The sequence below is a fragment of the Pithys albifrons genome, chromosome 7, assembly GCF_047495875.1.
Source record: "Pithys albifrons albifrons isolate INPA30051 chromosome 7, PitAlb_v1, whole genome shotgun sequence".
In the NCBI taxonomy this organism is placed as follows: Eukaryota; Metazoa; Chordata; class Aves; order Passeriformes; family Thamnophilidae; genus Pithys; species Pithys albifrons.
In genome coordinates, this window is record NC_092464.1 from 50,035,509 (window position 1) to 50,053,666 (window position 18,158).

The window sequence follows — 18,158 nt, forward strand, 5'->3', positions numbered from 1 at the left end:
CTTATCCCATAATAATTACCAGAACTCATGAGCCTTTTCATATTCTGTTGTTCTGCATCGGGACAAAAGCAGGTTTATATCTTCAGTCATTTTGGCAAGAGAAACAGTTATTTTTCCTTCCACAGTCAGTAAGTGTTCTAGAAACACTGGGGAAAAATCCCAGAATTGAGAAGGAATATAGAAGTGTTTATTTGTACCAACACGGCGGATTTTGTCCATTGGGTTTCTTGGTCAAATCATGTTCTTGCATTACAAATTTTTTGTTTGTTTTGTTTTCTGTAACCAAGAGATATCTATGCCAAAAAAAATCTAAAAAACCTGGAGGAAAAAGGGACATGGCAAATCCCTCCCAAAGAACATTTCTGAAAGAGGAAGACGTTTGAGAGAAGAGAATCCACAATGCTTGGAAGTTACTTAGAAACCTTGACCTACCTTGTTAACAACAGCCAAGACTGTTCAAACCTGAAAAAGAGAGTTAAAATTCAATTTACACTGGTGGTGGCAGCTGTCTGTCCACCTCCTCTCTGCACTTCTTTCATGCAACAAAAAACACAAATCAGTTTTGTTGTTGTTCACAGTAATTTTTGCTTCCTGATTTTTAGTGCTTCCAGCAAAAATATTATCAAACATCTTGTTGGATTTTATACCCTGACAAATTTAGCTCTTAGGATGCTCACAGACAGCAGAGCTATGTTACCCTCAGGTGTTCTGAAGTTGAAGAGCAGAAGTCACTATTTATTTCAGGCTGTCTCCAACCTAAAATAGGGGGAAAAAACTTGATTTTGAGAAAGATTAGAAGATTAGAGATAGTCTGAGGAATGACTAGTGTTCACCTGGATTTTTTCTTCCGGGAAATGTGGACTCATTTTCTTCCTGGAAATGCTCAGCCTCTGCTGGCTTCCTAAGGTGTAATAAGAGATCAAAGTGCCTGTCTCAAACACTTTCACAAGCATTTCTGCAGGTACGAAAAATAACCATGTCCAAGCTTTTGCTTTCCATTCCAAACCTGCCCAAGCCTTTGTTAGCTTTTGGAGAAGGAGACAGTGGAGACAGCTGTAATTTGGCATCCTTACTTGTTTGAAACAAAGCCCCTGTAGATGCATGACTGTTGGAGTTAATAACATCACGGTTATCACATCACAGTTATGGCCCAATATATACCTTTCCAATTACAGCTGAAGACAGTGGAGAGGGAACATAAGGGCATGAAACAGATGAGATTTGTGTGGATATGTCTAGGTTTATCCTCAGGGTAGCTCTTTTAGCACTGCTTTTAGCACGGTATTAAAAGACCATTGCAAGGTCTCTACAATCTCATCCTATTTTTTCTTTTCAGACAAGCCCTGTGGGGACCCACCATCCTTCCCCCACACCATCTTGCATGGCCACACTGGCTTTGAGATGGGGGATGAGCTGCTGTATGTGTGTGCCCAGGGGTACATCATGGGCAACAAGGAGACGGCGTTCACGCTGCTGTGCGACAGCTGTGGGGAGTGGTACGGGCAGGTGCAGGCCTGTGTCAAAGGTAAGCTCCCCCAGCACCCAGAGCATCCCTCTGTGAGGGCACATCCTCCCATCAGCCCAATCAAGATAGTTCCAGGCTCACAGGAGTGTGTCCTGGCCATGGGCAGTCCCAGGGAAGGTCAATGTCTTAGCTGGCCCAACAGGACTTTTACAATCCCATTGATAGATGCCTCCAATAAACCACAGGAAACTTCATGCTTATATGAGCATAAAGTTTCTTTCTGATTGGCAGAATCCATTCAATATAAAAAGTCTTTCATGCTCTTGACTTTGTCCATTGGCTTGTAAGAAGCTGGATGGGAAGATCTGAGCTTTTACTAGCCCTTTCCTTTAGCTTTAACACTTTTGAACTCCTGACCTTACACTGCTGCTTCCTTTTGTTAAGCTGGGAAAATTAAAGACCTATGTAAGTTAAGAGCTGTCTATGCCATAGAAGTAATCTGTGACAGAGGGGCAGAAATGCATTTTGGGTTATCATTAAGCAGTGAGATGGAAAAGTTAAAAAAAAAAAAAGAGTGTATGATTTTTTAGTTTGCCCCCCCCGGCAAAACAGCAAACAATTTTTATCTTGTACCATGGTTTCAGCACTTTAGTCTACAAACACAACAGTTGCTGCCCAGATATTTACTCCATTAAAAGGAATGAAAGTGGATACTTTTTGCAAAATAACTTGACTGAAGAAAACAGATTTTCATTTGAAAAAAAAAAACCCCAATAAAAACAACTGATGAGAACAACAGCAACCACCAAAAAAACCCACAAACAAAAAACTCAAACAGCATTCAGAAATTATAAAAAGTAAATTTCCTTAATTTAAACCCTGAGTAAAATCCACCTTTATATGTTAGTTACATTCTGCAGCAAGCTTTTAACTTTCCCATTATTTAAACATAAGCTAAATAGTTCCCTGAGTTCAGTTGTGGATGGAATATGAATTCTACATTCCCTTGTTACTCTGCTCAATGCATGAACTGACCAATTTTTCCAATATTTAAGAACAGTCACCAGAGTATCTTACTATTTTTTTCAGGGAGAAATCACACTTTTAAGATAGTATTTCTGGCAAAACAGATGATGTTTAAGCAAGGTTTTGGGCAGCTGTTGGGTAGCTGAGCTATCTATATGGGCTGGAGTTGGCATATCAGTTTCAGAACCTATGCAGTCCTTAATGCCCATGGGGCTTGCAAGGAGTTATTTTTACTCATGAATATATACCATCAGGCAATGGGTAATCATGAGAAAAGGTCAAACATTTTCTTAGTAGAAATAGGTCATGTCTGTGCATCAGGGAACCAGATTTTCAAACCCATCCAAATGGTATAGATGTACAAAAAAGGGTAAAAATTAAAAGAACCAACGTTTGCTGAACTATTTCAGCTTCTAAAACTGTTTTTACAAATAGCATTTCAGATGATTAAGTGAAATACTGAAGAGGAGGAGCATGGAGAGAAAGAGAGATGAAAAAGAATATCTACATCTGATCCCAGAATACAGAATCACAGAACAGTTTGGGTTGGAAAGGGCCTTTAAAGGCCATGCAGTCCAACTCCCTGCAATAAGCAGGAACATCATCATCTAACCCAGTGGGTCTGAATTTCTATAATCTGCACCAAACTGATACTTCCTTTTCCTTCCCTGAGATTAGTGGAAATGCTAACTTCATCACACAGAGAAATAAAACTGTATTACAGCAAAGTAGGGAAGGGAGAGAATCAGGCCATTTAAGTTGTGTGTGTTTCACTGTTTCCTCTGGATAAATCGTCTCTTTCCCCTGTTCTGCCTGAGCCTTTCACAGGGCCACAGGGGAGAGAAAAATATTTTAAAAAGAAATAGGAAACTGTGGCTGTAAAATCACAAACATCAACACTGAAACTTGGGAGTAGATGTGATATTGTAGATGATGATTTTTTAAATTAATTCAGTGTAGACTTCATGCTTAGGGGTTTCCTCTGATTAATGTTTTTCAAACACTTTAAGGACCTGGGATAGAAAATATAATAAGTGTTCTATTAATAATATATTTAATCCTCCTGATCACAATTTTTTAAGAAAGAAAACTTTACAGGAAGACTGCAATGTGTGATACTAGGATTCATTAATTTTGAAAAAGTAAGAATTCAGTGAAAAAAAAACCAGAAAAAAAAGGAATTTAATTAAAAGAAACCTGATTTACAGTTGACTGATATTTTGGGGTCATAGCAGAGAGAATAATAATTATTAAGTACTCCAGAATTCAGCACACACACTGTTTTTTAAATGCTTTTAGGTAAGAAAGCACCTTCCCTATTATGAAGGTTAATGATGGGACTTAACAGAGAATTTATATCCCTCTTGGCACAGTGGACCTTTTCTGCCCTAACCAGCTGACATCAGTGGAAAGATGCTTGTGGAGCCACTTTAGTGAGCATTTAAGGGCTATGTTTAGAGGCTGGTAAGCTGACACAGTTCCCTTGCTCTGCATCTGTGCTGGGTGAGCAACTGGAAATGTGAAATGTTCCCGATGCTCTTACACCAACACAACAGGACCACAGGGAGACAACTCCAGTTGGAGGATTAAGTGATATAAGCCTGTTCCTACATCTTGCACTGTCTCTAAGACTGGGGAGAAGTCCCTGTACTGCTCTCTGTTGCTTAGTGCATCTCATCTGTGAAAGAGTGAAGACCTTTATCTAATTGAGTAAAGCTTTCTGACATTAGAGGACATTACACCTGCATATCATTGTTCCCCATTATAATGCCCAGCTATCCAGGCAAACTATCAGACTAAACCACAATAATTGTATGTCCTTTTCTGTGTAAAAGCACTGGGCCTGCTTTACACTCTCAGTTGTTCACCCAGAGCAAATATGGAGTCAAAGAACTTTCCTCACGGCAGTGTCTAAATATAGCACTCAAATGTTCTTTGAAGTCACTTTATGATCATCTTTCCTCTGTTTTGATCCAGTAATAAGACATACAGTCTATTATGGAACGCAGGATATAACGGTACAACCATACAGGGGGCAGATTTGTAAATTAAATGAAAAAAAAAGCATCAATAGACTTATAACCCAAAACACGTGATGAAACTTGGCTATGGGAAACTCTGAACAAAATAATTTTTTAATTATATTAAGTGTATTCTAGGTGCAGGAAAATATGTTGGAAATTAAGAAAACAGTACATTAAAAATGGCTTTAATGTCCACTGTGCACAACAGATAATAGACTGCAATTTTTAATCAAGGTCCTTTTTAAGAAAAAAGTGGCTCTGTACAGATATTGCTCCCTGTAATTCCTTATCATGAAAAGATGCTGTGTTCTGGATGAAAACACAGGCACGTTCAACCCAACAAAGCAACCTTAAGCAGAGAACGGGGTTTGCAGTTTACTATTTGTTCTATTTCTGTGGAGAGAATGCATTTGTTTCACAAAATATGTCCTGAAGATTGGCACTGCAGTAAGGTCTGAGAGCAGATGTAAACATGCCATGCTGTGACTGTCCTGCAGGCACAGAGACTAAAGTGACCATTGCTAAATTTTATTTTTTCCCCAAATGAACTACAGATTCAATATCAGAAGCATTAATACCAACACTTCTGTGGGTGAGGTCAAGGCTGCATTGCATTAGGCTGCATCCTCAAGAGTTTGCTTCCTAAAAGAGAAGGCAGATGAGATAACTGGGAAATCCTGTCCCTTCTCTGCCCTAAAAGTGGCTCAAAAGAATATAATCCATGTATCCTTTTCTCTGGGCTGCTTTGGTTTTTTCCAGATCTGTGCTTGTGTCAGGAAAGTCCATTTCTTCAGCACATCTAAGGAATCTCTCCAGAGTCAACACTTGGGTCATTCTCAAGTGTGTTCAGAGCTAATTTAACTTTTCCATGCTGAGGACCATATTTGTGATGTCAGTGGAAGGAGGATTCATGACACTTTGACCATCTCTGAAAGCTTTATCTGCAGCTCCCAGTCCTTTTGCTTGGTTCTCATAACTTTTGCCTGTTGTCATTACTTCAAACATGGCTTTCTGAGTTGATTCACAGGTGGTCTGTAAGCACAAATAACCAGCAGCATTTCTTTTTATTGTTGGGGGCTTTTTTTTGTTTTGCTTGGGTTTTTTTGTTTTGTTTGGATTTTTTGTTTTGATGGTGTTTTTTATTTATTTTGGAGGGTGTTTTTTGTTTGGTTGCTTTTTGGGTGTTGTTTTTTTTAATGAACAGACTCCAAGAAAATATCTCTGGCTCTTGATCTTATTTGAGAATGCCTTTTTTTTTTTTTTTTAAATTCTGAGAGTGCAAAGGAAGAGTTGTGACAGAAAAATAAAACCAGCAACAAAATATATCTGTGGCCTGTCAAAACAATTGTTATGACAAACTTCAGTTCCATTTTCAGGCCTGTCACTGAGCAGTTGTATTACATTAATGTAAAGTATTGATCTGGCATGAACTGATTCTGCCAAATGGAATCAGTAAAAAAAAATTTGATGGGTTACTTATTTATATTAACAGGCTTTCTGCTAGAATAAAAATTATCTTTCTGCTTGTATTTATTGCAAAAGACAAAAGGCAACACAATTTCTGTCTAGTGTACTCTGGTTTATTTGACAGAATCATGTTTGTGTGGCTGGTCCAAGTCAAATGGATAATTCTTTGAGGTGTTGTAGTTCACAAGTCTGACTGATCTTAGGCAAATTGGTCTACATGCTCTTTTCCCTCCCACCCTTAAAGACAGATGCCTTCTTATTAATGTTTCCTGTAGCTATTTTGAGATCCATAGAATAAAGATGTTTTTATACAGTAGAAATGTTTATAATGATGTTCTACAGAGGATCAAGTTTCAATTTCCTGTACTCCAAAAATACATCCACAAAATATGCAGTGCACTTTATGGTTGTCCAAAATAGCAACACTCAAAATAGAGCTTGGATGCCAATATGCTACCTAGAAGAAATTAAACCAATCCTAGTGTGGAAAACCAGGCTCTTTGTTTTTGTCTGTCTCTATGTTTCTTCACTCTTTTCACATCAGGATTGAAAATTGAAGGAGATGAAAGCTCTTTAGGACCAGATGCCTCCCAAAAACGTTTAATTAAAAATTAGAAGGATCTTACCTTTTAGTTGAGCTTCACATCTTTGGTTGTGTGTCATTTCAGCATCTGTTGCTGTAAAAGGTTCATTTCAGCCTCAGTAATCCCTCACACATTGAAGTAAAACTCACTGATCCTTGAGCCTGCTGGAGGAGGGTAGAGAAAAGATGTAACAAGACCATATATAGAAAGATTTTGGTCTTAGATAAATTAATCTTAGTTCTGGCTCTTCTTAAAACCAGACTTGTCTGAATAGAAAGGAAGATGCAATCAGTATTAAATCAGTAGCTCTTTTAAAAATGTGTGTAAGTAATTGTCATAACTCTTTGGATAAGAAGTGCAGCTGAACCTACTTTTGTTGTTGTTCTTCAGTACCAACACTAAGATTCAGGGAGCTGGAAAGTTCAAAAAAGTTCTGAGGAGGTGAGCAAAAAGGAGTGCAAAAGTTGTGCAATCTGTTCCTGGAAAATCAAGCTCACAGTGGCCTTAAAAGATTGTCATGGTAACACGAAGTCACTAAATACTAAGTCCAAACCCCATCTGAAGGTTTGAGGCCCAGAAGAAAGAATAGAGTATTATTACTGTGTAAGTCAAACCAGGATCATATAAATCAAAGGTTCAGAGTGAGGGGGTCTGTATTTCCTTTGATGGTTAGAGAGCTCAATGGTTGCTTTCATTCTGGCATCCTGTAAGCTAACATTAGTTATGTTGGTAGTCTTTGCTATAAACTATACAAATAAGTGAGATTGCATATGAAAATACGTTACAGCAGCTTTACAACTGGGGCCACAATCTGATTGTCAGGGGGAACAAGACTCCCTTATGCAGTGACAAGCAGTGCATAATGAGCTCCAATCTCAGGCTCTCTTTAGACTACAATGGGCTTTTTCTTTGCTCAGCTCAGCATTAAGAAAGCACCAATTCATTTCTCTACAGGCAGGATTGGGCCTGAAGACAGTAGGTTTGATGGAGACTCGATTGATGGTTCAGCAAACCTTTAATAGGTTCTGATAGACTGAGGACTTGTATTTTCTTAGGAGCACATGCTTTTTCCTGATGTGCCTCCATAGGAGTTTCTTCCAGTGGGCTGAAACTACATGGCAGAAGAGGGCACTAAAGGTAAAGAGCTTCACATTCTATAAAAAGCTTGTTCCTACAGTTGTTAAGCATTCACCAGTGATCCATACTCATTGGTTATGTGGATCATATTGGTCATCTCACAGACCAGTACATAAAGTACTAGTCTGCAATATGAATACCAGCTGCCCATTCATGCTGATAACTAAAGAATAGGTCTGGTGGAAACAACACCAGCATGTGGATGTAATTTTTGTTCATGGATGTGTGTGCCTGATCTGGAACACCATAACATAAAAGTCAATGTTTCAACTTCAGTTAGATTATCACAGTCTGACAAGTAAATGAGTGGCAAAAGTAGAGGTACAAGAGACATACAGGTGAAGACAGACTGGTATGATGATTCATCTCAGAAAAGAAAACGGTGACCATGACAGCTGGTAAATGGTGACTTCTCACATTGCAATGTTCCAGTTCATACACATGCAACAGACACATGACAGACACTCTCAGGCTGTCCTGGGAGACACTGGAGTTCGGTGGAGCAGGCATGACAGGTATCAACTTCTAGCAGGAATCTGGATGGTAGGACAGCAAAATGGTTTGAGACATCATTTCCATGCAAAGAGAGCCAGCCAGGTAGAACAACTCTTAAATGAAAGCAAGACAAGGGACAAAGTGAGACTAACATTTGATGGCTTGTAGAAGGGCAACATTGTAATGGCCAGTGCCATTCAGAGCTTTATGAATATCTTGCTAAAATGCTTTGATATTCAAAGCTGGTCTCCATTCATTTAGGAAAGCCTGAAATATTACTGGAAAAGGATTGAGGATTAAGTAGAAAAGTGATAGTCCTACCAGAAAGCTTCCCACACTAAGACTTGTATTCCCCTGACTGTTAAGTTATCCTTGCACCAGGAAGATTTTTTTTCTGCCTTGGAGAGAATCTAGAGGCTTAGATAATCAGATGAGGACAGTGGGACCAGGAGTGAGACAGTGGCATTGTTGGCACTCTTTTATTGTGCTCAGGTTTGCCCCAACACCCTTCTTGTGAGATGAGTAGACCTGCTGAGAACATCCAGCTGTCTGGGATGATAATTTTCACAGAGGTATTAACTCTCAGCAGGCTATGTCACACAATTTGGTTTCCTTAGCATAACTGCTGTGATTTCTGGTAGACCCAGATGCTATTCCAAGCAAAATACCTTTTGCTAATGCTCATTCTGTTTTGGCACTTTACTTAAGCTGTTCTGGCAAAAAGTGAGCTGGTGTGAGCTGTATCACTGCTAAGTGGTTTTGGTCAGACTGGTTTGACAATATTTCTAATCTTTCTTAAGAGCAGACCAAATATGGCTCTGCCAAAAGTCTGGGAAAGAGTCTCCAAGGAGAATGTGACTCAGGCGGAAATTGAGGTGGGCCTAAGATGAAAATGTAATGCAAAATTGGTTGAGTGTAAAAAAGCAAAAAAAAAAAGATAAGGTTTTATGAATGCATTGATCTATAAAACAGTTTCTCCTATTAATTCCTTGTTTCCTGTGTCATGCCAGGTCTATTGCTTCACCGTCTTCATGAAAGACTAAACACTCCCTTAAAAAGGAAAATTCTCACCATGATTCACTTTGTTTTATTTTCCATATCCCAAGGCACTATTTTCTATGACTTTTAGTGCCAGCATAAATCTCATCAATTACATCAACTTTCTATGGAGTAAAACTTGTGTGAGCTGAAAATCAACCACCCTGTCCAGTTTGGAAAATTTTTCATTGAGCTAAAGTTTCAGAAGAGTGGAAGAAATATAAATTACAATGCATTATTTCATTCAAATTAAAACACTGAGCTTCATGCTCTGAGTCAAGCCTGTTTTGCTATGAGTGGCAGGTCTGATGAGGCATGGGGAGTATTTCTAAATCAAACTCAAACTTTGCAATAAATCCACCCCTCTGTTGCATTCAGGTTTGAGAGAACAATAAGCAATTGAAGGAAGTCCTCTAATTGCAGACAGTAAGTTATTTCTATACATTTTTAAATTTGGAAAGGTAAGATATTAGCAGTTAACATTGACATATATCTGATTTTTTTTTAATTTTATATTGAGTATCACCTTATAGTGGACTGTGCCCATTTCAAATAAACAATAACATAGAATGAAAAATACTCCCTAGAAGTCACTCCTCATTGCACCTTTCTGCTTGGCTTCTTGTAACAAATGAGCCCAGTGCTTTTCTGGAGAAATTAAATGTTGGCTTCTGTGGTTTGTTTTTAATGTTTCTAGATGAAACCGAGGCACACATTGACTATGAAGATAACTTTCCCGACGACAGATCAATACCTGTTGTTGAGCAAGAACGTGGCAATAGCAAAGAAATTGAGCAGGAGCAAGAACAGCTTTCCTTCAGTAAAAGCTCAGAGGAAGGAAGAACTGGAAGCACTAAAGGTGTTACTCAGGACACAGACACTTCTGAAAAAGGAAGCAGGGCACCAACTGAGTCCCCAGTGTCGCTCCTAAGCCAAAAAAACTTGTTTTGGTTTCCATCAGAAGTTATCAGTGAACCTGAATCAGAGAAAGAGACAGATGATTCCACTAAAGCACAGTTTTCTGAAGGTGACAACCACATTGGAGTGAAGACAGGCTATGAAGAACCTGGTGCCAAAATGTTTTATGACAGTGAGGATTTCCCCATTGGCCCCATTCTCACGACTAACGACACAAAGACAACGATAGATGTAGTTGCCATTACTGACGAGTCGTGGTTAGATGGTTATCCAGTAACTCAAGAGGTGGTAGAGGATGATGAAGAGGAGGGGGATAAAGTTGACGGTTCAATGGGAACAGAAGATGACATTGTCCTCACAACTGACCAACCGAACCACGTTGAAGTACGAAAATTGGCAAATGGTAGCCCAGCTCCAGAGGAAGGTTTAACACAGATTGTGACAGCCACAACGAGGGGAGATGATGAAGGGGCTAAAGAGACACCAGTTCCACTTACACCAGTGAGTGGTCTGGAGAACTTCAGTGTGACCAGAGGTTATGATGATGCCGCAGGTGAACATCCAGAAACATCTCTGGAAACTGTGACTCAGGAGCCCAGTACAACAACACTGTTAGACATAACCAGCTCGAAATCATCCATGCCAGAAACCTCTGTGATGGTCAGCCCCTACGGTCACACTCCATATGCAGAACCAAGGGAAACAACCATCTACCCAGAACAAGTCGCAACCACTGCACCAGCTCCAGTCATTGTTACTGACACAACCTCCCAGGAATTCGCTGAGCAGGAAAATCTCACCCAAAGCCTTGGAGAAAAGTTTGTTCCCACTTCTGAGCCTTGTGAGGGAGAGGATTGTCCCAAGTCCAGTAAAGGTGCTATCATAGCAGTAATTGTGATTCTTCTCTGCTTGTTACTGGTTGCAGCCGTACTGGCAGTGTGGTTTTTCAAAAAACGGCAGCAGAAAAACTCTGTCTATAAATTAAATGGAAGGTGCCAACCCAGACATCATTGCTACCACCACTACCATCACCAGCACATCGAAATGCAGAAAGTCTAACAAAGGCCCTTTTGGCAGAGATGCTAGAGATCAGAAGAGAAAACACACTGATGCTAGAAGGATCACATGACTCATGGATGCTAAAATCCAGCAGTGCAGAAAGCAGAATCAAAAAACAGTGCTAAGAGAACATAGAAGACAGAAAAGATTTCACCCCTTTGAAATCACAGTTTAGCATATTTGACTTGTCTGAGCTAAAGAATCTGTATATTTTTATCACAAGGGTCTTTTGGAGACATCAGCAGGACACAAGCGTGCTTGGTACTACATCTACAATTTGTTCCGCTTTTAAATTTTACTCCTATTATTAATAAATTAATTGATTAATTTCTGTGTTACCTGGTTATAATGTAATGGTAGAGTTGGTCAGGCCTTTTTGTTCTCTTCTCAGTAGAAGAGGAAAAGAAAGAGGGAAGAATAGGAGAAGGATGTTTTTGGAGCAACCACACATTTGGTGTTTGTTCCTTTTTCAGAGCCTGCCCAAGCTGGTCAGGATAAACCACAGTAACAAATTATTACCTGATATGTCTTAAAAACTATTTGCTACCGTATTTTAACGGATACTATTGCAATGATTACTAAGGTAATTTTCTTCAACATTGTGAATTCAACAAGCTACAGATCTGGTCACTGTGCTATTTTTCTGAAGGTGTTCTTTTAGCCTTAGTGAAGAAATGCCATTCTTATACTAATCTTCCTATAGAAATCATGATGTCTCCCTGGACTTCAGAGAATACTGTAAGTGCCATTCTTCCTTAAGTATCAGCAGGAGAGGAGTCAGAGCACCTTTGATTCCTGGTGTTATGATGAGCAGCCTCTTATGACAGAGTCAAACAATGATGAAGCACTTTCCAGGGGAACTCTATATAAAGTCGGCTGCTTTTCTGAACATGATGTTGACTGACCAAGATACTGAACTTTAATTCACAGCCAGTAGTACCTCTGGCCACTGAAGCCATGTATAATATTTTTGCCATGGGAACTCTGTGGAAGGACTGATTTTTCACCATTCTGCTCTTTCATTGGCTGGAGGGGTGTCTGGGGTGGACACTGGCTATGGGAGATGGGTAGCCCATTTACATGCTGCTTATTGTGGTTTTAAAGACAAAGCAGGCCTGGGAAAGAAAGAAATTGGATCCAGTTGACAAAATGTGAACACTTGGCTTTTAGACTGGGTGCTGGTGTAAAAACACAGAGGCTTTTCCAATAGCATGTTCCATTTCCAACAGTTCTGAAAATAAATAGGGAGAGAGAGAGAAGAGTGTTTTCTAGAATCCCTTAACACAGTGTGAGTTTACTATGAGGTACTCTTCCTTACCTTTCTGAATGAACAAGAGAAAATCTGGCAACTGTGAATAATCTGCAGGTCAGATAAATTCATCTGCCACTCAGCCTTAGTCAAAATACTCCAGTAGTTCAACACATCAAAATACTGGAGTAAGAAAAGGTGCCTGGGTGGAGCTCACCCATTTCCATGTTCTGCCTTGAGCCACAGTGGTAACCATCTCTCACTCCATGGAAGGCAGGCTGGATGAAACGGAGTGTAGAATCGGGCCCCTCTTACATGCAGCCATCAATCTCAGGGCTGGTAAGCAAAACAAAGAATTTTAGATGACAGCTATATATTATCTTGGAGAATTTGACCTCAGAGTGGTAAGAATTGAATCTGATTGCCTGGCAAGAGCCACAGTAAATAGAGAAGGACAGAAACTGTACAGATTTGTAAATATGTCTCTGACATATGCACGACTTTATGCTTTTAATGCATTCTAGACTATGAAATAACCTGGAATTTCTGTTGCAAACTATTTTTTAATGCAGTTAAAAAACCCCAGAACACCAACAATGGATTTCGCACTAAGCAACTTTATGGAGACTGTTAACTCAACTAAAACATATCGTCTGTAATTCCATGGAAATATGCTGAAAAATAAACACAGAAATATCCATTAAAAATATTGCCTAACTGAAAGGTACAAGTAGGTGTTACAGTTCTGTGTAGCATCATTCAAAATGAAAAGTAAATACTATTTGGCCCAGGAACTGAACATGGGAAAATGAGATTCAAAATATAATTATAAACACAAATTGTACAAGGATCTTATTTGAGACTTAGAAATACTTGCTATTCATGAACCAGAAGAAAGTGTACATTAACATAATGCTTTGGAGGTATTTAAATAAAAATCAAGTTACAAAAAAACCAGGAGAGGAAGTGCTTGTGTGTGTTCTTGTGCAAATCATCCAGTCTGCCCACATGTTTATGGAGAAAAGACAAGTCTGTTACTTAGATAAGCCTTGTAGAAGATACTTGGATATAAAAAAAATGAGCTGAAAAGTAGCTTAGACTGCCAGCCCAGTTCTACTTTAGAATATCTACTCTCTTTTGCAGCATCATCTGTTTGTACTCACAGTATTCACTTCACCAGAATGATTCAGGGAGTTTGGGAATACTAATGAACAGATGATCTGTTGCTCTGTGATAAAAGTTGTATCACTTTCTTCTAGGGAAACCACACATTACAACAGGCTGGTTGGATTCTGCTCACTGGGGTTAAAACTGTGATATGATCTTCCTTCCCCTTCCTCTCCTTTATTAACAACTCCCTGTTAACTGAGCCCCCATTTCATAAAGCTCATGTGCTGCTGTGTCTGTGGACTGTATGAATTTGCTTCAGCTGGCTGGGAACTGACACTGTGGGGCAAAACAGCAAAGCCACTGGCACTGTTGGGGAGTTCAAACCCTTGCAACAAAAACGTGTTTGCTTCCCTTTGTACAGAAACACTGGGTTGAGGCATTTTAGGGACTTGGTGAGTTCTAAGGCTGAAAGACCCTCAATTTCTGTGCTTGTTCTTGCATTAGCCAGATAGATAACAATATCTGGTTTATTGTGTTGTTCTGCCTTTTACCTACTGTACCTCAACAGCTGTTATGCTGTGAATTTGTTCATAGCATGGACATAGCATCCAGCATAGACTGAATTCTTTCTTCAGTGGTTTACCTTTTCTTAATAACCAATTAATTGTCATAAAAAGATACAACATAATACATAGTTGTGAAAGATATAAATATATAGCTATGAATGACCATTTAGAAATTAGTCTTAATAAGAAATGATTAGAACATTGTAAGACTTGTCAAACTATGTGGTTTCCACCAGCTCAGGATAATACTTCAGTGTTTAATCCCTTTTCAAATAAGTGATAGAGAGAATGGAACAAAAGACAGAAAGCACTTTTTTCTTTTAAGTTGGGAGTCAAATAAAATTACTGCTCTGACCCCCATATTTCCACTTGAAAGTGAGCAAGTTTCATTACTTTGCAAAGGAATTAATCAGGGGAAAAAAGCACATTTGTTCCATCATGACATTTAAAAGACCTACCCACGAGATGTATCAATGGGAAGAAAAAGTCAAAAATAATCAAAGAAAACTTAGAGAGCTGTTCTACAGGAGAAGTTAGCATTTATAAACTTTAATATTCAAATTCTCTACAGACTTTAGTTTCCATAGATCATCATACTCCAAGGAGAGAGAAGAGAGGAAGGAGGAGAGATGGGTGCCTAAACCACTGAATATTTCCTTGCCAAAAATAAATAAATATAAAGGTATCTATTTATTTTAATATTTTTTCCTAGGCACTGAAGAGGACTTAAGACACAAACCTCTGATTTGCTGGGGTGTGCAACCCAACTTACTTGGGCTATTTCTTACTTAATTCCTTTTTTGTATATAGCTTAAACTCTCCACACTGGGTCATTCAAGTCTTGAGTCACCAGGAAAAAGAAGTCGCTGTTTAAAGTATGGCAGACAACCAAAAGTTCAGACAGCTGCAATGAAGGATTAGTTGTGGGTTTTTCTCACTGCCTTGCTACAAACTGCATCACAGCTCTATGTTCAAACATTATTAAATGGGAATGTTTTCTCTGGCACTGACTACTTCTCCCCACAGTCTAAGTATTGAATTTTTTTAACTGAAGTAGCTTTGGTTTACTGCTCACATTAGAACTTAAAAACATATTTCCATAGTAGCTGGCATACGCAAGCAACTGTTTATTCTCAGTACCAGCCATAATAAACACTTGTACTTTTATAATCCAACAAATCTTTGTCTAATCACAGCTCTGTTTTCAGAGCTGTAAAATTTGCATGGTATTTAAACCATTTTTCATGAAGACTCTCTAGAAATTGAAAGATTTTCTAAGTCTGCCTCCATTATCAATACAGACTAATAATTCACTGCAAAGGATGTGAAGATATATGAGGGATATTAATGCCAACACTCAGAAAAAGCTTTGCAAATTGGGGCACACTATCAGATTTCCATGGGGATAGTTTGTCTTGGGGAGACCCAACTTTAATCCTGCCTCAAACTTAGTGGAAAGTATGGAGAGATAACACCTCCTTGGTTAGATGTGTTTTTTGGGTGAATTAAGAACAGCTTTTGGGTTTATATTTTAGCATTCCAAAGCGGTAAAGCTCTGGGAAAGGGAGCAATTTGAATTTGCTTCTGGCTCATGCCTTGTCAACAGCAGTAAATGAAGGTTTGCTTGCAGAATTGCAATGCCAAATGAAATGGCCCAGCAGGACATTTGAATTCACAGTGAATTTGCCAGAACTGATCATTCTAGAAGTACTTGTTTTTCGTAGATGACTTTAATGGTGACTGGAATTGCTAAGGCACAGAATTATGGAGCCTGCCATTCTGTTTTATAGGAAGAGAATTAAGCTTTGAGGACAAAAATCACTACCACCCTTCTTCCCTTCTTAATGGATGTTGCTATTTATGACGATGAATTAGCAAGAAGCCAGTAACACATGAAGAATTACTATCAGTAAGAGCAGGTATTAATTTGAAAAAGATGACATCCTTAGCACAGTCTGTGTGATGCAGATTTTCAACCTGTGCATCCCTCTCCTTGCCCCAGCTTTAGTTCTTACATAGGAAACTGTCCTGACAGCCAATGGTTGTGTTTTTCATATCCTGACTGTTTAATTTTCAGCTTCCAGGCAGGTCCCCATCATGCAGAACTCCATCCAACAGGAAAACAAGCAAAGGGCTCACAGCATCCTGTGCTACACACCTGCCAGAAGATGGACTTCACCCACCATTCACCTCCAAGGGGTGACGGAATCACCAGCTCCGAATTATTGCAGATCAGAGGCCAACAGCAGCTCCCAGAAGGCCCAGTTTTGTTGCTAGAAATGCAAGCAATTATTAAAAAAGTGTAACTGTACATCTCTGTAACAAGCAATAACAACACCAAGGCCAATATGAATTTCATCCCCAGGGTCAGCAGACACGGCACTGATGCTGCATTGGGGCCTGTCACATAGAATCATAGAATCATAGAATCAATTGGGCTGGAAAAGACCTCCCAGGTCATCAAGTCCAACCCTTGGTCCAACTCCACTCCCTTTACCAGATCATGGCACTCAGTGCCATGGCCAATCTCAGTTTAAAAACCTCCAGGGATGGGGAATCCACCCCCTCTCTGGGCAGCCCATTCCAATGCCTGAGCACTCTCTCTGGAAAGAATTTTTTTCTGATCTCCAACTTCAATTTCCTCTGGCAGAGCTTGAGCCTGTGCCCCCTTGTCCTATTGCTGAGTGCCTGGGAGAAGAGACCAACCCCCACCTGGCTAGAACTTCCCTTCTGGTAGTTCTAGACAGTGCTGAGGTCACCTCTGAGCCTCCTCTTCTCCAGGCTGAACACCCCCAGCTCCCTCAGCCTCTCCCCACAGCACTTGTGCTCCAGTCCCTTCTCCAGCCTTGTTGGTCTTCTCTGGACCTGCTCCATGGTGGACATGGTGAACATGGCGGGTTCAACAAAATGATGTCACCATGGGAATCAGCATCACACCGTAAGCCTTGCCATAAAAAGAAATGGTGATGCATCTAGATATCCCATCAGGTTGGGGATCTGGTAACATTTGAGGCAGACAACTCACAACTGCAGGAATTTGGGGTGGCAGAAGAGAAGCAAGAATATTCCCACAGCCTCCCAAGAAAAGGTGGCAGGATCAGAGGAGTGGAAGAAGAGACACTGAATTATTACTGTCCCATGTAAATGTTGGCATTTAACAACAGCAGCAGGGTGTTTGTCTGGGGTTGAGGTGGCAAAATGCCAACTGCCCAACACAAAGAGAAAGGATTCCCCCCTCAACCAAGGGAAAAGGAGGGAGAGGAAAAAAAACCCCAAAACCTGAAGTAGCAAGCGTCTTATACAAAAGAAAGACAATTAAAAACAGAATATGATACAATACATATATATACAAATGTGACAAAAAGAAAACCAAACTAACCAAAAATAACTACCGAGTCACCCAATCAAATCATACAGATTCCAACCATCCAACCCCACAAAACCTCCCAACAAGTCTCCAGAGGAACCTCCCAGAAAGAAAGGAGAAAATTAACAAGAAAATGTTCCCCTCCCTGGATAACAGAGCGGGGATGGCGGTAAGGCCTGATCTCGGCAGGGCAGGGCAGGGCATCCTCATGGGGCTGAGGCAAAACCCAAGAGACAGAAGCTCCTCCTCTCTCTCTTTTTATACTTCTTGACACTTCTTGATGATGTCAAATTATATGAACTATTCCTTTGGTTGCTTAAGTCAGGTGATGCTTGTCCCTTCTGATCTATGTCACATCCTTCGGGCCTGCTAAATGTAGGCCTAACTGAGGCCTAAAGCCAAAACTACCACAGTATTACATGTAATTAATGGGGTGAAGTGATAGTTTATAATCAACTGCTTGTAAGTTTGAATAGCAAAGTTAATTTTTTACATAATATTACTATAAATGGAGGGCAAAGATTGTGTAGAACAAAAACCATAAAGGAATCTGATGTGCCCTCTGCCTGTTGAAGGCACACAGCAAGTTGGATTCTGGTCTCATTACCGTGAGTGGAGTTGGACAAATCTCCTCAAGTTAAAAGGCTCTTGAT

The 18,158-nt window shown here is 39.7% G+C and overlaps 1 protein-coding gene across 1 annotated transcript in view; it reads left to right on the forward strand.

The window, feature by feature from the left end:
- SUSD5 (sushi domain containing 5) overlaps window positions 1-11,364 on the forward strand; it is a 40,712-nt gene extending 29,348 nt beyond the window's left edge. Inside the window, exons 4-5 of the mRNA XM_071560648.1 lie at window positions 1,337-1,525; window positions 9,934-11,364. Of these exons, the coding sequence (XP_071416749.1) occupies window positions 1,337-1,525; window positions 9,934-11,213 (1,469 nt within the window). The 3' untranslated portion in view covers window positions 11,214-11,364. The remainder of the gene's footprint in view (window positions 1-1,336; window positions 1,526-9,933) is intronic.
- The last annotated feature ends 6,794 nt before the right edge of the window (window positions 11,365-18,158 follow it).